General features: G+C 35.0%; 1 protein-coding gene across 2 annotated transcripts in view; it reads right to left on the bottom strand.

The window, feature by feature from the left end:
* LOC121321873 (AT-rich interactive domain-containing protein 5B-like) overlaps window positions 1–21,957 on the bottom strand; it is a 75,513-nt gene that overhangs the window by 22,104 nt on the left and 31,452 nt on the right. For both annotated transcript variants that reach the window (XM_041261183.1, XM_041261184.1), the window contains 4 exons: window positions 5,546–5,661; window positions 3,990–4,191; window positions 2,287–2,339; window positions 480–577 (listed from right to left, as the gene is read on the bottom strand). In XM_041261183.1, coding sequence (XP_041117117.1) covers window positions 480–577; window positions 2,287–2,339; window positions 3,990–4,191; window positions 5,546–5,661 — 469 coding nt within the window. The remainder of the gene's footprint in view (window positions 1–479; window positions 578–2,286; window positions 2,340–3,989; window positions 4,192–5,545; window positions 5,662–21,957) is intronic.

Genomic DNA, 21,957 nt, shown 5'->3' with positions numbered 1-21,957 from the left:
CAAAACAGAACATAAGATATGGAATTAACATTTACATTCTTGGCCAGGGCAATAAAACACAATTTAGGCATCAATGCTGCTAAAAAACCAATGAACCTGAACTAAATCAATACTGTGCAGAATATCATACATAATTTCCATACGTAACCTTCCACAGCTCAGTTGTCAGGTTTGTGAAAAAAGAAGGTTATTGTGGCCTAAATTCAATCACAGCATGTGGAATAACATAGGAATTAAAAAGAGGCAGTAATACTATGATGAATATTGTTCGGATGCAATTGCTTGACAAACAATTCAAAGACATGTTTTCAGGTGAATCACCTCCTCAGGCCTTTATGAAAGTTTACTGTGGCCTACCATAGCAACATGGTGAAGCAGACAATATAAAAGTATAGGCAAAATATAAACATGCTACACTGATCAATTATTGTGCACATTAGTTTGTTTGAGAATTAGCCAGTTATCATCTCGTGTCTTACCGCTCGTAATGTCGTCTTGTGCAAGTCGCAGCGCTTGTGCTTCCAGGGTTCCCGCCCAGTTCATCGTAAACACTTTTCCATTGTCGGCGGGCTGTTATCTGCAACACATGGCAGCAGAAACCAAATGATTACATATTATGGAGATCCAAATACAGGAAGCATCATTATGATTTTATATAGAAACGTTTACTTGTATTCATGAATATACCCACACTAGACAGCAATGTATTGACAGTACTATCTAGGAAACAGTAATACCTACATAGTGACATGCCTTGAGATCACATACTGGTATGGAAAACCCCAGTACATTAAAAAGGTATAAATACTCAACACACCTCTTTTTTACTTGAATTACTTTTAAAACAGCCAGATTAAAATGACAAAGGTTGCTATGAACTACAAGCTCTATTATTGTAGATGCTATCAGGGTTCGTTTAGTTTATACACAATGTTTATACTACTATAATTCTTTTTTTTTTTTTTTAAACATGAGGTTTCATTTAGGCCAAAAATGCAATGTATATATACTTAGAAACATAAGTACAGGCAATGTTAATGATTTGTAGCATGGTTTCACTCCACATGTAAAAGAAGAAAAAATAAACCTAGACAGCTTCAGTGTATTTAATAAATGAAATCATTAGGATGTCATTTTCAGCTGTCAAATGTTGACGATAACCCAGTTTAGATACAGTAATTCACCCTTCTCATGCAGTTGTTTAGAATTACTCGATATCTTGTTTATAGTATAGTCTGTCACTCTGCTACATACATTTCAAGGATCTGTAGTTGGATTTTGTCAATATGCTAACTTATATACATCACATTCATTTACTCTGACTTCAGGGCTCTGCTCTTAATTCCAAGGGTTTAATTTGTCTTGACTGCTGTTTGTTTTCACTTTACTATTATCTGAAAAAATAAATTATGTTGACCTTTTGGTTAAAGTAAGAAAGAAAAAAAAAATCTTACATTCACTATTGAGCTTGTATCTGGCCATTGTTTGCAAAGTAAATATTTCCAATGACATCATGTCCCTGTGTAAATGGTCTTTTATTATAGATGTCATCTGCTTTGAACTGTTTTAAGGTGGGCGCTGTTGCGTTAGCCTCCAAAAGATTTTAACCACAACCTGCAACTCATTGCTGTATTTTGAATAATTTCTATACTGTACACACAGGCACAGGCCACAGGACTTATCTTGTACATGCATACGAACAACAAATAAACTTGCAGATAAAAACATCTGACAGAATGTTATGAGAAGCCTCGTTTCTTAAAATTACATCTCTAACTTCCTGTTTATGCTCAGAATAAACTTGGCTGGCCTGCTCTTTAACACCAACAATTACCAAAGGCTGAGTCGTTTACAGTATCTTTGCGGCTCTAACTGATTACATTTAAAAAGTCTTAAATACTTTTCCCATATTAGAAATGAGCAGATGTCAGGTACGCTGCCAAGTGACATTTCTTTATTGTGATGTTGGCTTGTTGTACAATAATAGCCCCTTTCTCAACATGGGAAAAAATTACAGACCTTACTAATTTCCTTGACAGAAAATTGTTACATATGTTTTCCACTTGTACATTTTACAACAACTGCCTCATATTGCCTCGTCTTAACTGAAGCTCTGTCCAAAAAATGCCCAATAAAAACACACTGTTGACAGCTAGCCACAAAAAACAAAAAACAAAAATTAAATTGGTAATTGAATCTGTTCGTTTTATTTTTAAATGTTTTCCTAATTCATGCTGGTGAAAATAATGGCAAATTTAAAGAGCGTAATTTACAGTAATCACTTACCAATTCATATCCTCCCAGTTTCTGAGCAGCTTGAAACATCGTCCAAAGGTTTACTGTTGGAGGAGACAATAAGCAAGTTGATTTAGAAGAAGGAATTTACAACATTGTGTCCTGTTAACTGTTTAAACAGTTAAAGTCACATCTGTTTACAGTTTATTTATGTTACTGCTAAACCAAAATATTTCAGACATTTTGTTCTGAATATAGAATTGCCTCAGGGTTGTTTTTAGTTTTTTTTTAAGTAATGAGAGTCTGGTATTTTCACACAATGATAGGGTCTCTTGAAAGAGATATTTTTATAAAGAGGATGAGACGCCTCAGGAGAAAAAACTAAACAAAACACCTGTGTGAATGACACTCTACCTAACATGAAGGGCAACACACATACTAAATTCTTATACATTATATAATACTGTGTTTTCATAAAGACAGTGTGTAAAATGTAAGAGTGCATCAATTACTGTAAAGAGAATGTGCACAAAACCCTTTCACAAAAAGACAGCTTGGGTGAATTCTGATCTTTTAGACCCTATGCAATGATTACTGGTTGCAATGTTAACTTCAATGTTAAGCAATGGTAACTTTATATTTATTCTGTTCTAACATCAAAATACTCAATCACATTTAAGAAAAGTCAAGTAGACAAGCATTTCAGCTAGTGCCTTCAGTGCACCCCTTATGCAGCTGAAAAGAATTGCAGCAGCCAAACATATTTATACCTAGAATTCCATGGAGGGGTTCTGGTGACAAGAACCGACATATGCATATATATATATATATATATATATATATATATATATATATATATATATATATATATATATATATATATATAAAAGATACATGAATAAACTATTTTTCTCCTTCAAAGTAAACAGTAAGGAAAAGAAAGTGAATTCATCCACAATATTTGATTTTTGGCACATCTCTAATGATTAGTATTCATTTGTCAAAGCTTGTTTTAATCAGCGTTGTTTGAAGTCACTATGATTTATGGTACTCGGTTACAACTGTTTTTTTTTTTGAAGCTCAAGCTGTACTCAAGCTGTACTAATAAGGACAAAAAACCTAAAGCACTATCTCAAATATTTTTTTGCTGCTCTAAAACATGCATCAAATCATTTAATAATATCCTTTACCTTGCCAGCAATTACTAAACCCAGAAAATCAATATAGAAAATGAAGTTAAGGCCTCAACAGCAACAGCTTTTAATTTCATCACATTCATTAATGGTGATTCATTTTATGGTAAATTCATCATGAAAGCCAATGCATATTTTATTAATTATCAATATGTTGTGCTTGTGAAGTTAAGAGCTCACATTAATGAGGGAAAATGGCGCAAATTCATTCTCAATTACCATACAGTGCCACCTGTAAACCGTACCTTGAAATTCTAAAATAAGCAAACAAACACAGTGCTCCCCTTTTATCACTGTAGTCTGCAGCTGTAGGTCAGAGACCGTGCAATTTGTGTTTCTCCTTATAAACAGAACACAAGTGCTAGTGGAATGGCATAATGGTGCAAATGTGAGCCACAACCTGTTCCGCAGTATAGAAAGCTACCTTATAAACAAGGAGCACTGTAGTTTTGCTGTATAATACTAACAGAAACGTATAAAATTGAACACCAAACTTTGCAGTATTTTTTCAATATCTTCAGCCACAATCAATAGGCATAAGTAAATGCTGCTATTACTTACTCTGTTTGAACCCAAGGTAAGGTATCCGCTCTATGGGTGTTTTCCTTTCTTTCATGTATTTGTACAGCGCTACAAGGAAAGCCTGCTCATCGGCTCTGCATTCCTCCCCTGCTCCCACCTTAGGCTCCTCATCAGCCGTTGCTTTTTTACAGTTACTGTTATTTTTGGGTTTGGCCATGACAGCTTTAGTTTCTGTTTTTACCTGGAATTAAAGACCGTTTCGAGAGATGAAAAATGAGACAAAACAACACTTTCTGCTTTAAACATGGTCCTAAAACAACAGCCGTATGGTACAGTCATGAACTGAATCAAGTAATGTGTAAAAACCATGGGTCTGTCCATTCAAACTTAGTATGGGTGGGGAGGGTGGTCCATGATGAGTTTATGTATTGCAGTGAAACCGCAACTAACCGATCACAGCAGGGACTACACTTTTGTGGCTGCTTAAGGCAGGTGTCTGCATAGTTCAGATTCCTGTGAAGACAAGTATTTACTGAATTATGAGTGTTTAAAATCAAAATTCTTTCATTAAATATTACCAGTATTTGTGTATACTAGGGAGACGACTCTTCTTACTATCTTTCATAAATCCAATCTATTGTTTCTGTCACAGTGTTTCCACTTCCAGTATCAATTAATTATTATTTTGATTTACTGAACAGTAAATCCAAATCTATCAATTAGATGGCTCCAGAAGACTGAACTCCTATCAGACTCGTTTGAAATGAACGTAACATTAGCTTAGGTTTCTTGAGTATTTATGTCAAACAACTGTAATAAGAACATTATAATTCAACAGACCACAGCATTACGAGTCAACGCAACGTGATAGATTGGGAAAAAAACGCTGGACAGTGGTCCTGAAACAGTAGCACTCTTGTGACCGTACCATGGTTCTACAATAGATTAACATAGTACTGCAAGTGTGTATTGGGTTAACATTGCAGCAGTCCTTGTGCTACCTGTGTCTCATTATTTTCAAACAAGGCCAAATGTATTAATTGAATAACACGGTGAAACATACATTTCATGCAGATCATCAACCCTTTGTTTCTTTAAATGTATTAAAAAATGAAGATGTAACAGTGTTTAACCTACAAGTGTGGTACACATAAATGAAAACCATTTTTCAAATAACCTTTCTAACAATTTGTTATATACATAATTTAATGTTATATGGTTGTAAAGTTCTTAAACAAACATAGAATGTGTAAATCTTAGAACAGATTTTAACTTGCTCTATATTGCCTTAATGTTTTTCTAATGTATTAATACATGACAGCTTGTGACCCAACAGTGCATAAAATCCAAGAAATCCTAGTTGATGGCATGGATACATGAATAATATATGCTGGGAGAAAGAGATGTAATGGTCAACATGTTAATTGCTCAGCCTAAATATCAACAGAAATACATTTGGAAGCCTTTAAAACCATTCAGGAACACTTCAAATTCAGTGCCAAAATCTGGAAACCGAATATGGCTGGAAAACAGACACAATAAAATGAGTTTTTAAATTGGCATACAGGGAAATGTAATCCTAATGAATGGTGTACCTTGGCAAGGGCCTTCCCATCCCAACTGCTGCTGGACTCTTTCACACCGCTGGAGACCTGGGACCTCTGCGAGGTGGAGGGCTTCTTCTTGCGAGGTCGGCCTTTGAGATTCGGAGCTGTAACAGAAAGGGTAATAAAAAAAACAAAAAATATTAAAATGGTGTGGGCTTAACAAACCAAGGAAATGTACACCGCATACAGGGGCATTCACATAATTCCATTTCAGTCATAAAAACATAAACAAAAAAAAGTTAACAATTGAAGCATTACATTTTACATCCAACACACACAAACAAGTCAAATATCCAAGCGTAAACAACATCCGTTTCTGTAACAAAAGCTGCAAAGTGCTACCTGTATTACACTCTTTTATGAAAAAAGGTTAAGGTTAAAGGTTGTTTACCATACTGATAATATCTTTAACTTCCTTTTAAATGAAGCAGCATGGTTAGTTTAATGTATCTGTGGGAAACAAAAGGTGATGTATCCTATTCATAGCAGCTGTCATACCAGTTTAATGGGTACGCACTCAATATCACAGAGTAATTTTTCCTCACTGTTCATTATTTCATTGTTTGTAAACCTGTTTGTATGGTCAGTGTTCACTCATGTGCCACCTGCATAAACACAGCTCTGCGGGTCCAGCAAATGCAAGTAATGAATTCATTAACAATAGAAGGGCAATGGGTGAAATTCAGAAGAAACAAACAAAAACAAAAAAAAACACTGTTAACCTCAAGGAGCCCAGAAGTCATTTTTTTCAGTTGGCTAGAGTTTAAAGTACAATGAGATCTTCCTCAAGCGTATAATAAAAAAAAGAAGAATTGTTGACTGTGTAACATTTAACGTAATAATCTTTCGCCCTGAAGCACAGAAAGGCTAACACAATTAAATAATTTTACCATGAAAGCACTTACTACATGTTGTCACCTTGGCAACCAGTTTTTTTTCATACAGCTCTCTTAACAAACACATTTGTTCAAGCCTTCAAATGAAAACCACAGACCTCAGGTACAAGCTACAAGCTGAAGAATGTGCTTTCTGAAGCATCTGTCTATAAGTTACACTATTTTTGTTTTGTTTTCACTGTTATGAACACAAGACATTTTCCAACGTTTAATTGCATCTGTAAGACTGATTAATAAAACTGCTTTAATCGTTTACTGATGACAATCAGGACAACTGCAAGCTGCTCATACTTGTAAGCTTACTTTTAATACAAACATCATTACTGTTCATTCTCAGATACTGTATTAAATCACATGCCTGTCAACGGACATTGTTACGTTTTCCTTCATAGATAAAACAAACAACATCCTGCATAGTAATTTTATATATATATATATATATATATATATATATATATATATATATATATATATATATATATATATATATATATATATAAAAATTCAAATATTTTACCATGACATCTAAACATCTTGAAAACTTGTTTAAAATAGCGTCAGATACATCAATACAACCCCCATTAAGAAATTATTCCAACACATGCCTCATATTAAACTTACAGTAAACTGTAACATTACTGATCACACACCATATGAATAATAATAACAGTAAAAAAACCATCAAAGAGCCGTCCCCATTAAAAAACATTAAAAAAAGAAAAAGAATGTTACCCATTCCACTCATTAATCAGCAGTCCGCTTTTGTTTTTCAAAAAATGCATTAGACCCCATGTGACAATCCAACACAGCCCTGTATTCCCTGTGCGACTGGCTTCCTAAACTGTGTGAACAATTTGGCTTTTTGCTCCCAGTTTATAGTTTTCTGTTAGCCCTCCTCGGCGCGCCATTACTCACACATAAACAGATTAGATACTAATAGAAGGATGAAGGGTTTGGACGGGAGACAGCTGCACCCAGCTGCCAGGCTGGCAATGCCTGTGCTGCCTGATGACACCATTTCCCATTTCCACTAGGACCACTCTCTGAGCTCTACCCCAGATAACAACAGGGGAATGCAGGCAGGTCAACAAACTGTGTCAATGACAACCGCAGAAAAACAGGGAGGTCTTCTGAAACACACATCACAATGCAAACACTACCCAGGTACTGTACCACACATAGTTATCTATGTCGTTATTATTATTATTACTACTGTATTTTTAAGGAGTGGTTGATTTAGAGTTCTTAGTTTCTTATCTTACCATCTCTCCTGAGCTGCCATTTGTGTCTCTCAAGTTTGCTGATAACAGCTAAATGACACCAGAAGCTTAAGGCTGATACAGTGTTTTACTTCACACATCTTTCACAAATTTATTAAGAACAATGACTGCATTACTGTAGCTTCATTTCACCTATAAGCAAATCCTGACTTCCTTTTTTTGCTGTTTTCTTAATGGTAATGACTTCAAAGGCCATCCTATGTTTCTGCCAAGGCTTAGGAAAATAAGGCTAGACATTAACCTTTTGATACCCAATTACATTTGAAAAAGCAGAGATAAAAAATGGTTGCCTTGAGAACAGAATTAAAGTTACAGTAATTGTTCAGGAACAGCACTTGACCAAAATCTGAAGGTGATATAATACAATGAAGCGATGGAAGATTTAACTTTTTAGCTGTTTTTTATTTTATTTTACCTCTAATCACCAGGGGGTGGAGCCAACATCAAACACACAGCATCTAAGAATACAGTCAAACCAGCTTAAGATCACTCCTGTTGATGCATCCTCCACTTCATATTGGCCACAATATAATGGGAGTCAATGGCGACAAGCCCCTAATAATATCACTTCAGTTATCACACTCCTAATAACAGTCACACACCTTATTTCCACTTAACATACTTTGGGAAAGACTAAGATAAGAGGGTTTACATTGAAGTACATGAGTTAGATGTTAAGAATACAATGTATGGTAGCAAACTATACCACACACTGCAATTTGTATGTTTACAGCATGTGTTGAATTATTTAAAATGTGTTCAACATGTACAGTGTAACAGACTGTACTGTATATTGGAAATAAATGTTATTAATGAACACTCTTGTAATCAGTGTAATAGCACAGTATTATATTTGATTTCCACAGTAAAACATGCATATTTATTGCATCAGTACTTAAATTTGAAGAGTTATTTTGATATGTTACTGGGAGCAGTGTAACGATTCATTGTGTGTTGATGAACCGTGATTCTTTCTTTACATAATATATTGATTGCATCGTAATAGAGGTACGTGTTGTTTGTGTCGTGTTACAAGGCCAAAAGCACAAAACAGCTCCTTGCAGTTCACCAGATAGTTCTTGAATAAAGAATACGTGTGTTTTATAGTTGCTATGAATACATATTCTCTGTAACGTGTTTCATTTTTGTCTTTTAACAGAATAGTCCCTCATTAAATAATTATTTGATCGTATTAAACAACATTCAGTAGCCAACCAGGACCATTTACCTTGGTTCCTGAAACCTGTATTCCCCAATGTCACCCTGCAATCTCCATAGACAAGAAGCCAACAAAAATGCAATTACATACACTAAAAAACATTTTTCAGGAAACACAGATATTTTAACGTAGGTTTATAAGGTGCACAAAAAAATAAAACCAAACCGTTCACTGCATCTATAAATCTGCAAATCAAAATGAAAACAATAAAAGCTTCACTAATTGTTTGCAAGTGATTTTGTTTTTTTTCTATTAAACAACCCTATTTTCAGGGAAATAAAGACGTAGATTAAGTTTAATTAGTTATGGGTAATGAAGAAGAAATGTTATTAGCCAATTTCTGGGAAATGACGTGTTCAAACTGCCTACAAACGGACACGCCTGAATCTACAAATGCAACTGTAACACACCTGACATTACTCACTTTCCTCTCACTATATATGTAAAGTTATTATTCTCTTTTTACAATGGCCTTTTTACATGCTTATTATGCCAGTGCTGGGAGAACAGAAAATAGGTAACCCCAAGGTCAATAACTATGCAGGACTCGTCTGACAACTTTGTTTTCCTAATGCAGCGGAACACTGCAGCTGTACTTTCAATATTCTTTATTTACATTCAGGTTAATAAAGACCGTCTGGTTTCCCTAGAATGCACGGAAATGAAAAGGGGCTTACAGAGGGTTAGACCAGAGCTCTATGTACTAGTGTACATGAAAACACAACTGGAAAAATACATGCAGTCAATTAAAGACAAGGTCTTAAAGACGGTTAGTTCTCTTAACGTATATTTATTTGTCAAAGGTCTATGTGGAAATATTTAGGAGAGAAATTCAATGTTATACCTTGATATTATTTCACTGTTGATCAGCTGATAAAGTAATATAGGTAGGATTTAAGTGCATACTATTACCACATAGGAAATTTTGTTATGTACTATATATGTAAAATTCTTCTCAACATTTGTAGTAATCGAAAATACAAAGAACTACTGTGTAAACATCTGAATTTGAAATAGTAGAGCACAATATGAAGTGCTCCTTTCAGTTTGCAACCTTTTTTTTTTTTTACTGGTTTTATAGTTTTTACAATAAAATTTAAAAAAATGAAACAAAACTGTTATAACAGTTGTTGAAAGATGAGGTTTTGGTGTTTTTTTCTTTACATTCATATTTCGCTTCATAATATAAAACATAGATGTGTTACAAAAAAAAAAAAAAAACGTAATTGAAAACTATAAGTGTTGAGCAGTATTTTCATCTACATTACATACATTTCCACACATTGGAGCAATACTTTCCCACAAAATCAGTTACAACACAGAATGAACACTGGCTATAACATTTGTACAGTGCAATGGGTTTTTGTTTACATACATATTATTCCACAGGCATTTCTGTCCTCCAAAGATATTTAAAAAATATTAAAGAAAACCATGTTTTCATGTGATACCTTTTAATATGATCAGCTGAATATGTATATTTTGATAAGTTAAATCCTTCTTTTCAGCACATATGAAATAAGGCGGTGTTTGATATATTTCTAATTAGGGTTATGCATTCTTATCTTTTACTGAACACGGCACAATATTTTCAAGCTTGGCTGAACTTGACACACTGTACCATCTGTACTGAAATTATAGCAGAATCAACCATTCTATGTATCTGTCATATGACTTCATACTGGTGTTTACAGCAGATGGCACAGTACTGCACAGAAGGAAAGAAAGATACATGACAAATAATTTACACAGCATCAAAATAACACTGTGCGACAGGCTGACAACAAAAAAAAAGGTAATTTTTAAATCCTATGTACTGTAAGTATGTGATTCTTATGACAGAAACCTACAATTTTCTTTCTGTAAATAAGTCTAAAGTGAATTAAACTGATATTTACACAACATTAAATCCATCTTGGATCAAACAATAGCACTGTTACATTTACAGTACTTCGCAGGATATTGTTTAAAACATTTCATTAATAGCTGTAACTTCTTGTTACAGCTTGTTATATTATGCTCTTGTGACATAAATGCACAAAAGCACTGGATACGTGTTTTCAAGTAAGGAAGGGATTTGCTTTCAGGGATGTTCATTTTAAAGATGGGTGTCTATAAAAAAAAATAATGAGTTGGTTGGGCTCAGCGGGCATTGGTCAACAAAACCGGTACGCAATCCAGCACAAGTGTCTGTCACTACTTGAGAGAGGGCCAGGATGGAGTGGAAAGGCTGGTATTGTGATGAGCTCTTCTGTAGAGCTGCTCTGGAAACTCTAATGGAACCTTGCCTGTCTGTAGCCAGTGTTGTTGTCCGCCATCTTTCAAAGGCACACTATTCATCAGAACCGTAACTAAAAAATAACAATACAACGGAAAAAATACAAAATGTAGTGCTACTACAGCTGGATGGCAGTTAAAATATCAAAAGAAACTGTTTTCAAATTATGAGCAGCTCTGAATGTAGTTTGTGTCTTTGTCAATCCTTAGACCTGCTTTGTACCACACAAATATTTCACCATCCAGCATTATAAACTCATGACCAACTGTCATTTGATCATTATCTAACACAGCTGGGCTTAACACAGACACACACACACACACACAGAGTCACATACAAAAGCAGAAGAGTCTTATTTGGGCACAACTGTCTGTTGAATCACCCTATGATGACTATGTTTTACTTTATGATGAGCCTAGGTTGTAAATGTATTTTGAATTTGGGCAACCAGTACTGTAAGTAGAATTAAAAAAAAAAAAAAATCAAGACAGAAAAATAAATGCTGATTTGTTTTTAAAAGCTTCACAAGAATAATTTATTTCCTGCTAGTTGGAAACCAATGTGTAACGACTCTCAGTTGCCCTCTAGTGGTTTCCAGTATTACTTCTCTGAACAAACAATTACCTCACGCATTTCTTTGAGGCATTGACACAGTAGGAAAAGAACAGCAATATGTTTTCAGAGTCGTTAACACCAAGTGTTTATTTAAAAACTGCAATATATTACTGTTATGCCTACACATAATTACCGGTATCAGCAATTATTGGTAGTAGCATTTCCTCTATTTGCAGTTGTCTCTAATATGTTTAAATAAAAATTGTTATCTAAAATATGTATTTTCATACTTTCATCCAAGGAAATCAGGAATAAACTACTGTGTCAGAATGAGTCCACACCATAGTCATTTCTTCAGCCCCTTAATTGAACATATATTTTTTTTATTTATTTAAAACCTGTGTCTGCATTTTGTGCTTATCAAACAGAAACTTTTAAAATGCACAAAAATAAATAACTAAATCAATATTTTTAATTGTAAAGACACTATGCACCATTTGTTCACAATGAATAGGTGATCATGTATACACCGGAAACACAAAGAAATATCTGTGCCTTATTTGTACTACCTGTTTGAAAGTAGATTAGCACAAAGACCCTATCTTCTTTGCTAACCCTCTTATTTATCAATTAAAAAAAGGAAACTAAAATGCATTAAAAACAAATACACACATACGCACCCACCCACCCACGCACGCACCCACCCATGCACGCACGTATGCACGCACCCATGCACGCATCCACGCACGCACCCACCCATGCACGCATGCGCCCACGCACGCACACACCCAAGCACGCACCCATGCAGGCATACACCCACACACGCACCCACGCATGCACCCATGCACGCACGCACCCACGCATGCATGCACGTATGCACACACGCACGCACACACGCACCTACGCACGCACCCATGCACGCATGCACCCACGCACACGCTCGCACACACACACACACACACACACACACACACACACACACACATTACTTCAGACATGTTTTTACTGGCTTTTAACATAACTACAATCAATAAACTAATGAGCCCAATTCTTCTGAAAGGCTCTTATTAATCGTCAGTTTCAGTTTACAACAGAGCCCTTTCCACAGGCATTAAGCCTGCAAGTACTAAAAGGACTTGGCAAAGGGTCACTTCTGGCAGGGCCAGGGTTCAGAAACCCAGCCACAGGTCACAACAAGTATGACATACAAAGATACAAACTAACTCAGTGCTGAACAACAGATGTTATGTAACTGAATAGCCATACTTTCCCATACACTTTATCCTCATTTAGAACACATCCTAAAAGCAGGGGGGTTTGCAGTGTAAGCTAATCAGCTTCTATCCTGGGCTTGTATAATAGATAGCAACTACATCTGTGCCACATTTCAGTTTCTCTTTTATTTTCAAATAAATAGCTTCAAATACACGATGTCTCCATGGAGACGTTAATGCATCTGTTGACATTTAGCACTTGCTCTAGTTAGATTCGGTTATGCATACTAACAAAAACGTGTTTACATAAGAGACTGAAGCAAATATTTATTGTTTGTAACTTATTTTTGATTAACTTAAAGCATGTGTACCATATTTTATCATATATATATATATATATATATATATATATATCTATATATGGGTGGGGATGTAAATAGATTTTATTATTGCCACTGCAACAGTGCAGTAGTCAGATAGAAAACAATCCCGTTTAAAAGGAGGAATTAAAATATGTTCTAACTTATGGATGTGCTTCCAAGCCTCACAAAACAAGGCTCTACAGTAATTGTGTGCTCTGACAAACTTGTTTAGAAATACGCTTGAGGCCATCATGCACAGCAGGAGGATAGTGATGACACCGCTGATAGGGTATTTGTTTAGTTACATAGTTTACTTTTGTATAGAAAATGCCACTAGATCTCTTATTTGTTTATCTGACATATTTCATGATGAATAGAAACAGATTTAAAAAAAAAAGTTTTTATTTTTAATGTGTGTTTTTTTTTTTTTTTTTTAATAATTGTTTCAAGGGTTCGAGAAAATGTTGCTTCTAATTTGTCCCAGAGAACTGGAGCAGTAATGTGTTTGTGCCAAAAGAGAAGTGGACCCCATTCAGACAAGCGCTTGGTTCATTCTGGGTTTTTCATAGACAAATAAAACAATGCAGTGAAAAATAAACATATTTTACCATAATGGAGCACAAGTATATGTATCCACTCCAGGGAAAACAAGCTCCATTTTAAACACATTAGCTGTACTGCCATCTTTCATAGTTTTTTTTTTTTTTTTTTTTTTATTAAATTGCAGGCTGTTAAAGTTAACACAACTTGTGACAACATTACAGTGGTTAACAAAAGGCTAACTCCAAATACTAAAGAAACTATAATACACTAGCTTGATTTATACAACCAACGCAAATTATCTGTATTGGACCATGAGCTATATAGAACTGCATTTTTAAAAAAAAAATTACAATTTTATATTATATTACTATTCATGTAACATAATTGCCATGTGTGAATTTCAATACAATTTCATAGGATTTCTTATGAGTAACCTGTTCATGATAGCTGGTTAATTTGTAATTTATGTTCTTGACATGGTTTCTTATTGATTAAAATAGAATAGCAGGAACACTTATGACATGTTTTAAGTGTAACCCTGTTCACTAGTGTACACAAGCAGACCTTGTTTAAAGTTCAGTTTATTTAGATTCCCCAAAGGTAGTTTTAGAAAAGGAAACATCCTCTGTTCTCTGAAACAGGCATTTCTCCATTATATGACACAAATATTTGCATCAGGGGTTATTAACAATATATTTAATCTCTTTTTGTTTTTACTGTTCAGGAAGGGTTTTTCAGACACAAACTATAACAGCACATAGGAAATACATACAGAGCTATTATTTTCAACACTGAATGCTTAAATATGTAAAAGACCATATTTATATCCGTACGAGGCACTAAATGTAAGTTTGGTCTAAGCGATATAGAACAGTTGAAGTATCTTTTCTCTGCTGTTGCTGAAACTAAAAACGTCTTGGCTGCTTGACAGAAACGACCACGACTGTTCTGTTCATTATAGTGAAATAGTGTGAAGCCCATACTAGAAAGGATTACAAAGAGATGGAGCAACAGATAAAAGATTTGCTTACTGGTTCCCAAACTTTGATTTCCAGAGCCCGTAATTACACTGTGTGTCATGTGTCTTTTATCATGGTGCAGTCAACCTCTTTTTTTGGAATTAATAAATAAGCTGTTCCCACATCACAGGGTTTTTTTTTTTTTTTTTTTTTTTTTTCACCACTAATTCTAAAATACTAAAAACACATTTGAATTGTCCCAAGAACCTTTAATATATATGATGGCTAAACCCTTAAAGGTGTAGGTCCCACAAAGTGTTTACGTTTTTATAGAAACCTTTTACTTTATAAGGCCATGTTGAAAAAATCACCTGTATAGATAATTCCTGTAAAATGTTATCAGTGTAACACAGTGGTATTTACTCTTGGCCTACAATGTTTATTCCAGTCCAGGATTTTGTTCCAACCAGTTACTTGACAGATTAGGTACAACTTAATAATTGAGGACCTGGCTGGAACACAGTCATGGACTGGAATTACCCTTGTAGACCGAGACTAACTATCACTGGTAAAAAAATTTAAAAAAAGAAAATTGTTGTGCTGTTAATCTGTGTTGTTTATATCTTAATATTATAGCTGATATTTGTGGCCAATGAGCAGACAGGTGATGACTGTTACACACCAAACAGTAGGCCTTGTAACCAGCGCACCCTGTGCTTTATCACCAGGCTAATCCACAGTCAATGATTATTTCACATATATGTATACAAAAAACTTTAGATATCTTTGATGTTGGGCTCCTTCCTAGCCTGGTTTCCTTGATAGATTATGAAGTTGTAAGGGGAGGGGCAGGGAGTATTTTTTTTTTTGGTGTCATATTGTTTTTCCGCCCACCGAAGCCCACGGGCCACTAGCTAGAGAAACATATAACTACATCAGTCTCATACAGATGACATCACGCTAGCATCTGATTTGCCAGCTGGCTGCATCAGCATGATTTGGAATTCTGGGTCAGGTTACAAAATAGTATCCTTTTCTTCTATTTTCTTTTTCCAGCCCATAGCTGTCAAGCCTGTATTTTATGAATATGTAACAAAGCGACACAGTCCTGTTCACAGTCATTCAATGTTACGAGGGATTAAAGATGAAGCAAATTCATAGATATTTTATTCCTCACAGGGATGGGGGAGGGGGTGTTTGTTCCATGGATCACATTGGCCAATAATTTGATAGCTATATTGCACATATACAAGCAATATTTCTGTGGAGCAGTATTTAGTACAGTAGGCATTATTTAAAAAAGGAGGTTATTCATTTAAACCTGCTAAATATGCAAAATTAAATATGAGCTCTTTTTCCAGGATGAGTCACATAGCAGTGTAACTGTGAACCACAGTGATATTGTTAAATATAAAATCCACAATAGAAATTTAAAAGGGATAAAAAAAGGGGGAGATTTTTAGGGAGGTTTTGAAGCAAGGGGATTGGGGAAGGGATGTGTGGAATTCTCCTGTGGACATAAATTCTGAATCATAACCCTTTACCAAAGGAATTTTCTTTTTATTTTATAGTGTCCAATTATTTCACCTGTGTTTATCACCACAATTGTATGCGCAGCACGGTGCCTTTGCTAGGTGAGCGCCTCAGGGAGCATGATGCTTTCCCCATGCAACACATTGCCCAGCTTTTACAATGGATATAATGCAGGCTTAATCTCCTTCAAGGAGTGCCTATAGAAAATCAGGTACAGTAAATGTAATGTCTGTTCCTGGAGGTGGAAACATTTGATAATATCAAAGCTGTTTTCACTTCCTCCACTATGCAAAACAACACTGTCAGAACTTGGATATGTGTGCCCAGCCCAGTACACAATTCCCAGATTTGCATATGACTGAGAATGTCTGCGTTTGAACATCACTCTTCTTAGATTAAGCATTAATGGCCTTAACCTGATGAATCACTGCAGTCTGTAAAAAGGGCTTCAATCTAGTGAATTGTTTTTGCCTCATCCAGTTCCTCATTGTAAACAGCTTGCTGCTTTTGCTTCACAACCAGTAAAAATGCCCAGACTAAAGGCTTTTTAATTAATATGCTGTTAAACTATAATCCTTATGTGTTTCAGTGGAGACAAGTAAAAACAGATTGTTTACAAATGCTTGAAACTTTAAAAGAAAAAAGCCCTTCTTGTGTTTTTCAAGAGTTGATAACATCAGTTCCAGTTTTTGTCATGTCATTTTACCCCTGCTCTGAATTCAAAAGCATATTCAGTTGTGTGGAATTTCATTTTAATGAAAACCGATAACAGTTAGCCTTCTTAATCTCTGCGTGGTGTTTAGTGTGCTTTAAATATGATAGTTTAGCAAAAGATACACAGTTTACAATTACATTACATAAGCTTTAAAAATTATGTTAGCATTCCACTGGAGTTGGATCATTAAAGAAATATTAATATAGATGACACAATAATGATTTTACATTCAAATAACTTCTCATAAGGCTTCAGTTGACAGCAGACAAAAATATAAAATATACTGTTAGGCATGAATTAACTACAGCAGAATCTCTATGAAGATAATTAGGGAAACATTAGGTAATTATCAAGCTTATACTGCCACTTTTGATTAGTTATATTAATTGAAATTCAACAATCAAATTGGTTTGTGATTATAACAGGACTAATTTTGGATTTTACCCATATTCATAACCTACTAATGTATTAATTGTAGTAATTTATGCTTAAAACATGTAAAATAGTTTATTCTCCCAATTAGAATAAAGCATTATCTTCTTCTATAGAAATGCCACTTCAGTACTTGTATTGCCTTCCTTGTTTTGTATTGTTTCTGATATATTTTTTTTTTTTTGTTCAATATTAGATGTATGACCCTTTGAGGTATGTAGCCTTGCTATTTTACAATACTAATGAAAGCTTCCTGGCTTATGACAGCGTGCCTGTTGCCAGGAGTTAGAAAAACACACAAACATGCTGTGTGTGTCAGCTGAAAAGGAAAGACTAGGGAACATTGATTGCAAGTCACAATAACTCCCATTCTAACTTTTGGCACAGTATTGTTAGCATACCAGTAAACACAATGACTATTCCCCCTCTTACAACATGTTTTATAATTACCTTGTTGCTGTACTTTTTTTCTATCTCTTTGCCTGCTCTCATTTTCCCCAAATTAGTTGGCTGAGTGTGCTTAGTCCTTCAAAGACTCAACAACACAATGCAGGGACTAATTGTTGAACTGAACTGAAGGGCTATAAAAAGACAGCAATCACACAGCACTTCAAAATGGTAGTGTATTATTTCTGCATGAATGCTTGTGCTATGTTAACTCATCACAGCTTAGGGCTTTCTAGTTAAAAGAAGCATTTAGATGAGTTGTAATAATAAATATGAAATGTATACAAAAGATAAAAAGGGTGTTGCTATTAGTGTAGTCTCAAGATAAAAAACAATTACTGAGTCATTTCAAAGGGTTATTTAAATATCTTAATTAGCATTCGTATATACTCCCGGTAATGACAGTTAATAACAGTGGGATATAGAGATAGGTAAAATATATTCCTAGCCAAGTTTAATTTGAAAGATATTAATGGGAATGGGAGTTGGAACATGCAAACACACGTAAGCGTTACACACCTTATCATTAGTAATCCTTCAAAAATGTTTCTAAAATAAGAACAAACAAACCCAGATTGCTTGCTACACACACTAGATGTTAAATGAGATCACATTGGCGTCTGTAACTGAGGTTTGATCAGTCTGATTAAGATATGAACTTGAGCTCTGTTTTATTTTAGTTTAGGGAGAGGGGGTTCTGTTTAAATATACTGTTATCATTCCTTTCCTCTGGTGGCATGTGTTTCCTTATCACCCACACCGCCAAGTGTTGATCTGCATGTATGCTTTGGATGTTGTTAAATACAAAGCTTGCAGTTATTCTAACGCCAAACCACAACCTGTAGGGGTCGCTGTGGAGGGAAATAGCAATGAAAGGTTCCACTGACAGCCATAAAACTTTGATTGTTAGTCCAGTCAACAAAAGCTTGACATAACATCTAACAGATGCTCATACTGTATCCTGCTTTAGAGAACTGTACCCTCTTAAATGAAATACATCTTTAGAACACCTTTTCTATAGCCAATATAAAAAATGACACTTATAGACCAAGAAATAGAAACCATCTAAATGCAAAGGTTTTTTTAACTATATTCCTCAACTCGAAGACAAATTAAATAAGGGAGTTTAATATAAAAGTCTTGTTTTGTTGCCAAAAAGTAATGCCCTTCGTGTCTCCAAGATGCATGGGTGCCCATGTGACAAACCCATGACCTCCGTGAAGTGTCACAACTGCTCATTACTATGCATCATAGTCACAGACTCAATTCTCAAAGCTTTGAAACTCTGCCAGACTGAAGTTCTGCAAGTGGAACTTTGACCTCCTAACTAAAAACTTCAACCTTCATTTCAATCTCAAAGCTCAATGTGCTGTAAAGATAAACCCCTTCCCTAGTCCCCAAACCTTTTATTACTTTGGTGTTAAAGAAGGAAAAACACTTATACAGTATCCTGCTTTAAAAAATGTGCATGAAGGCAAGTTTCTCTTAAAAGAAATACATTATAACATTGTCTCTGCCCCACCTCCCTCCTCCCTAATTAACTGTGTGCACAGCAAATATTTTCCCTTTTAAAGTTACACATGGTGTTAAAAGGATTTGGCTACTTTGTATGCTTTGTATGCCATCTATAAAAAAACACAAAGGTTACATAATCAGCCGCAGAACAAACCCTCCTTTTTCAGCATTTGAATAATGCTGACAGACAGAAGGATATCTCAGTTATAGCACACAGCGGGCTTGGCCTCAAAGAAAAATCAATCTGTTTCACTTAAGAACAAAGCACAGCAGTGGTATTGAGTTCCCATAAGAATAAAACCAACCCAACCTTATGTTAAATTCTGCAGTAGGGAATTTCTTTTTTTCATAATTCTCCCCACATGCTATACTGAATTTCTTCCAAACACTAACAGCATTACACCTGCTAAGAAAACCTATGAAATGAATATTATATTCATTCAATTATTAATTTATGTATTTATTTATGTATTTTATTACAGACTCTTGACTTAGTTCAATTATTGTTGGGCAAGTTATAACAACTGTAATTTTACTAGTAAAATTATCTCGTTTCTTGAAAGCACTCTGTGACAGGTAAACAGTTTCCCTAAAGCCTGTATAAGAATACATTCCTAAACATGTCTGATGTGTGGACAGTCAAAAAGAGTACCACTGAAATGTAACAAAGATATCTGAAGAAAAAAAAAATGACATATTCCCCTTTCCAAAAAGACAAGATTATATTACAATTTGAAATGGCTTCATGCTGCTACAGTCTATATTTGGCCTTTCTAAGCACATACCGGTACAGCATCTTTTAAGGCACTGCCATCAATCACTTGGGAAGATTATTCTGAATATGCAGTCTACACAAAAGGAGATCTCTTCTTTGCACACAGGCCCTATGGCAGTGTTTTGTTCAAAGAAAAGATTCCTTCATAAATAAAATAAAATGACAGAAATAAAAATGAAAGAGGTGTGACAAGGAAATGAACACATCCTCGACACAATTTTTTTTTTCTAAAAATCCCAGCGAAGTATGTCTCTTTGTTTTAATACTCAAAAATGCTACCTCATTAAAAGCTTATAGGGTAAGTACATAGATGTCTGCTGGATTATAAATCACATAGGATCCACGTCCTGGAGCTGGTACATCTCTACAGCACTGTTGAGCTCAATGAATCATGATCTATACACATTTAGGTAACAAATACAAAATACTAAAAGAAAACTATTAAAATATAATAGTTAAATTAAAGGATTTAGTGCCATGTTCTCAGTCTACAGCACTACAGTTTTATTGGTAATACAAAAATGATGATTCTAAATACTGGAAGGTTATTTCTCTATTTTTTTCATGCATAATTTATTTTTTTTTTGCTCTAAGTAGTGAACAGGGGATACAACAGATGAAAATCCAGGTGTTTTCTTTTGCCGTAGGTACAATATTCCAAATCCGTGCACATCATACATAGTAGGTACTTTTCACATGTAAAAAAAAAAAAAAAAGACGTGTTTAAGTGCTGACACGCTGTGTTCCTTTTTTTCTTTTCTTTTCAAAGGAAAGTAATATATTTGAATAGGAACCGCCGGCTAAAATATCCAGAGGTTTTTTTTTTGTTTTTGTTTTTTTGCTAAGAATAAGTGTTTTAACTAAAAGAGCCAGCTAGGAGCATAAATTAATCCATATCAAGTAAGAGCGTACTAAAAAGAACATAATGGCACAATTTCAGATGATATAATCTACTTCCCAGAAGCAGATATAATTTTATTATTTCATATATGGAGTGTTTCCAGACAGACACCAACACTTCTTTGCAAACAGTATTGGGTCATTCCAGGAATGCAGCACAAACCAGCAGATGTGAGTCTGTAATTGCTTTTCAGACACAAGTTAAGGGAGCCGTTTGCCTTTTAAAAAACTGTAAGGCAAATTGTAGTGCTAGGTAAATCACTTCTGGCAACAGTCCTCCTACACTTCACTTTCAGACTGCTTTATTAAAGCATTTCATAACTTTGCAGTTGCTGGTAGAGAGGCACCAGTGAGCAGAATGGGAAACGATAGCAATTTGGTTTTCATTTGACGTAATGCACACTAAACAGTTACTGGAAAATATTACATCACTGCGTTTTGTTTTGTTTTTTTGTTTTGTTTTTTCAATAGTGGGTGTATGCATAAGAATGTGGCCATGTTTTAACACAAACTCGTTCTCTTTTCCATTGTGCTGCTTTCAAGAATGTTGGCACTTGCGGTCGCTGTTGAATTTCTATCTCTATCCTTAGCTGTTCCTGCAGAGGGGGTTGGGGGACTTGACACCTCAGGGAATGTAAGAATGTAAATGTCGGATTCTGATGGATTTTCAAATCTTTCCAAATCAAAGCTAAAAGATACGACAGGCACGGTGGTCCACGGGTGGCTTCGAAATTTGAGAAACATTAACTGGAGGCCTCAAAGCACACAAGACAGGAA

This window comes from Polyodon spathula, chromosome 10, assembly GCF_017654505.1.
Source record: "Polyodon spathula isolate WHYD16114869_AA chromosome 10, ASM1765450v1, whole genome shotgun sequence".
NCBI classification, from domain to species: domain Eukaryota; kingdom Metazoa; phylum Chordata; class Actinopteri; order Acipenseriformes; family Polyodontidae; genus Polyodon; species Polyodon spathula.
This window is presented reverse-complemented; position numbering and strand designations above follow the sequence as displayed.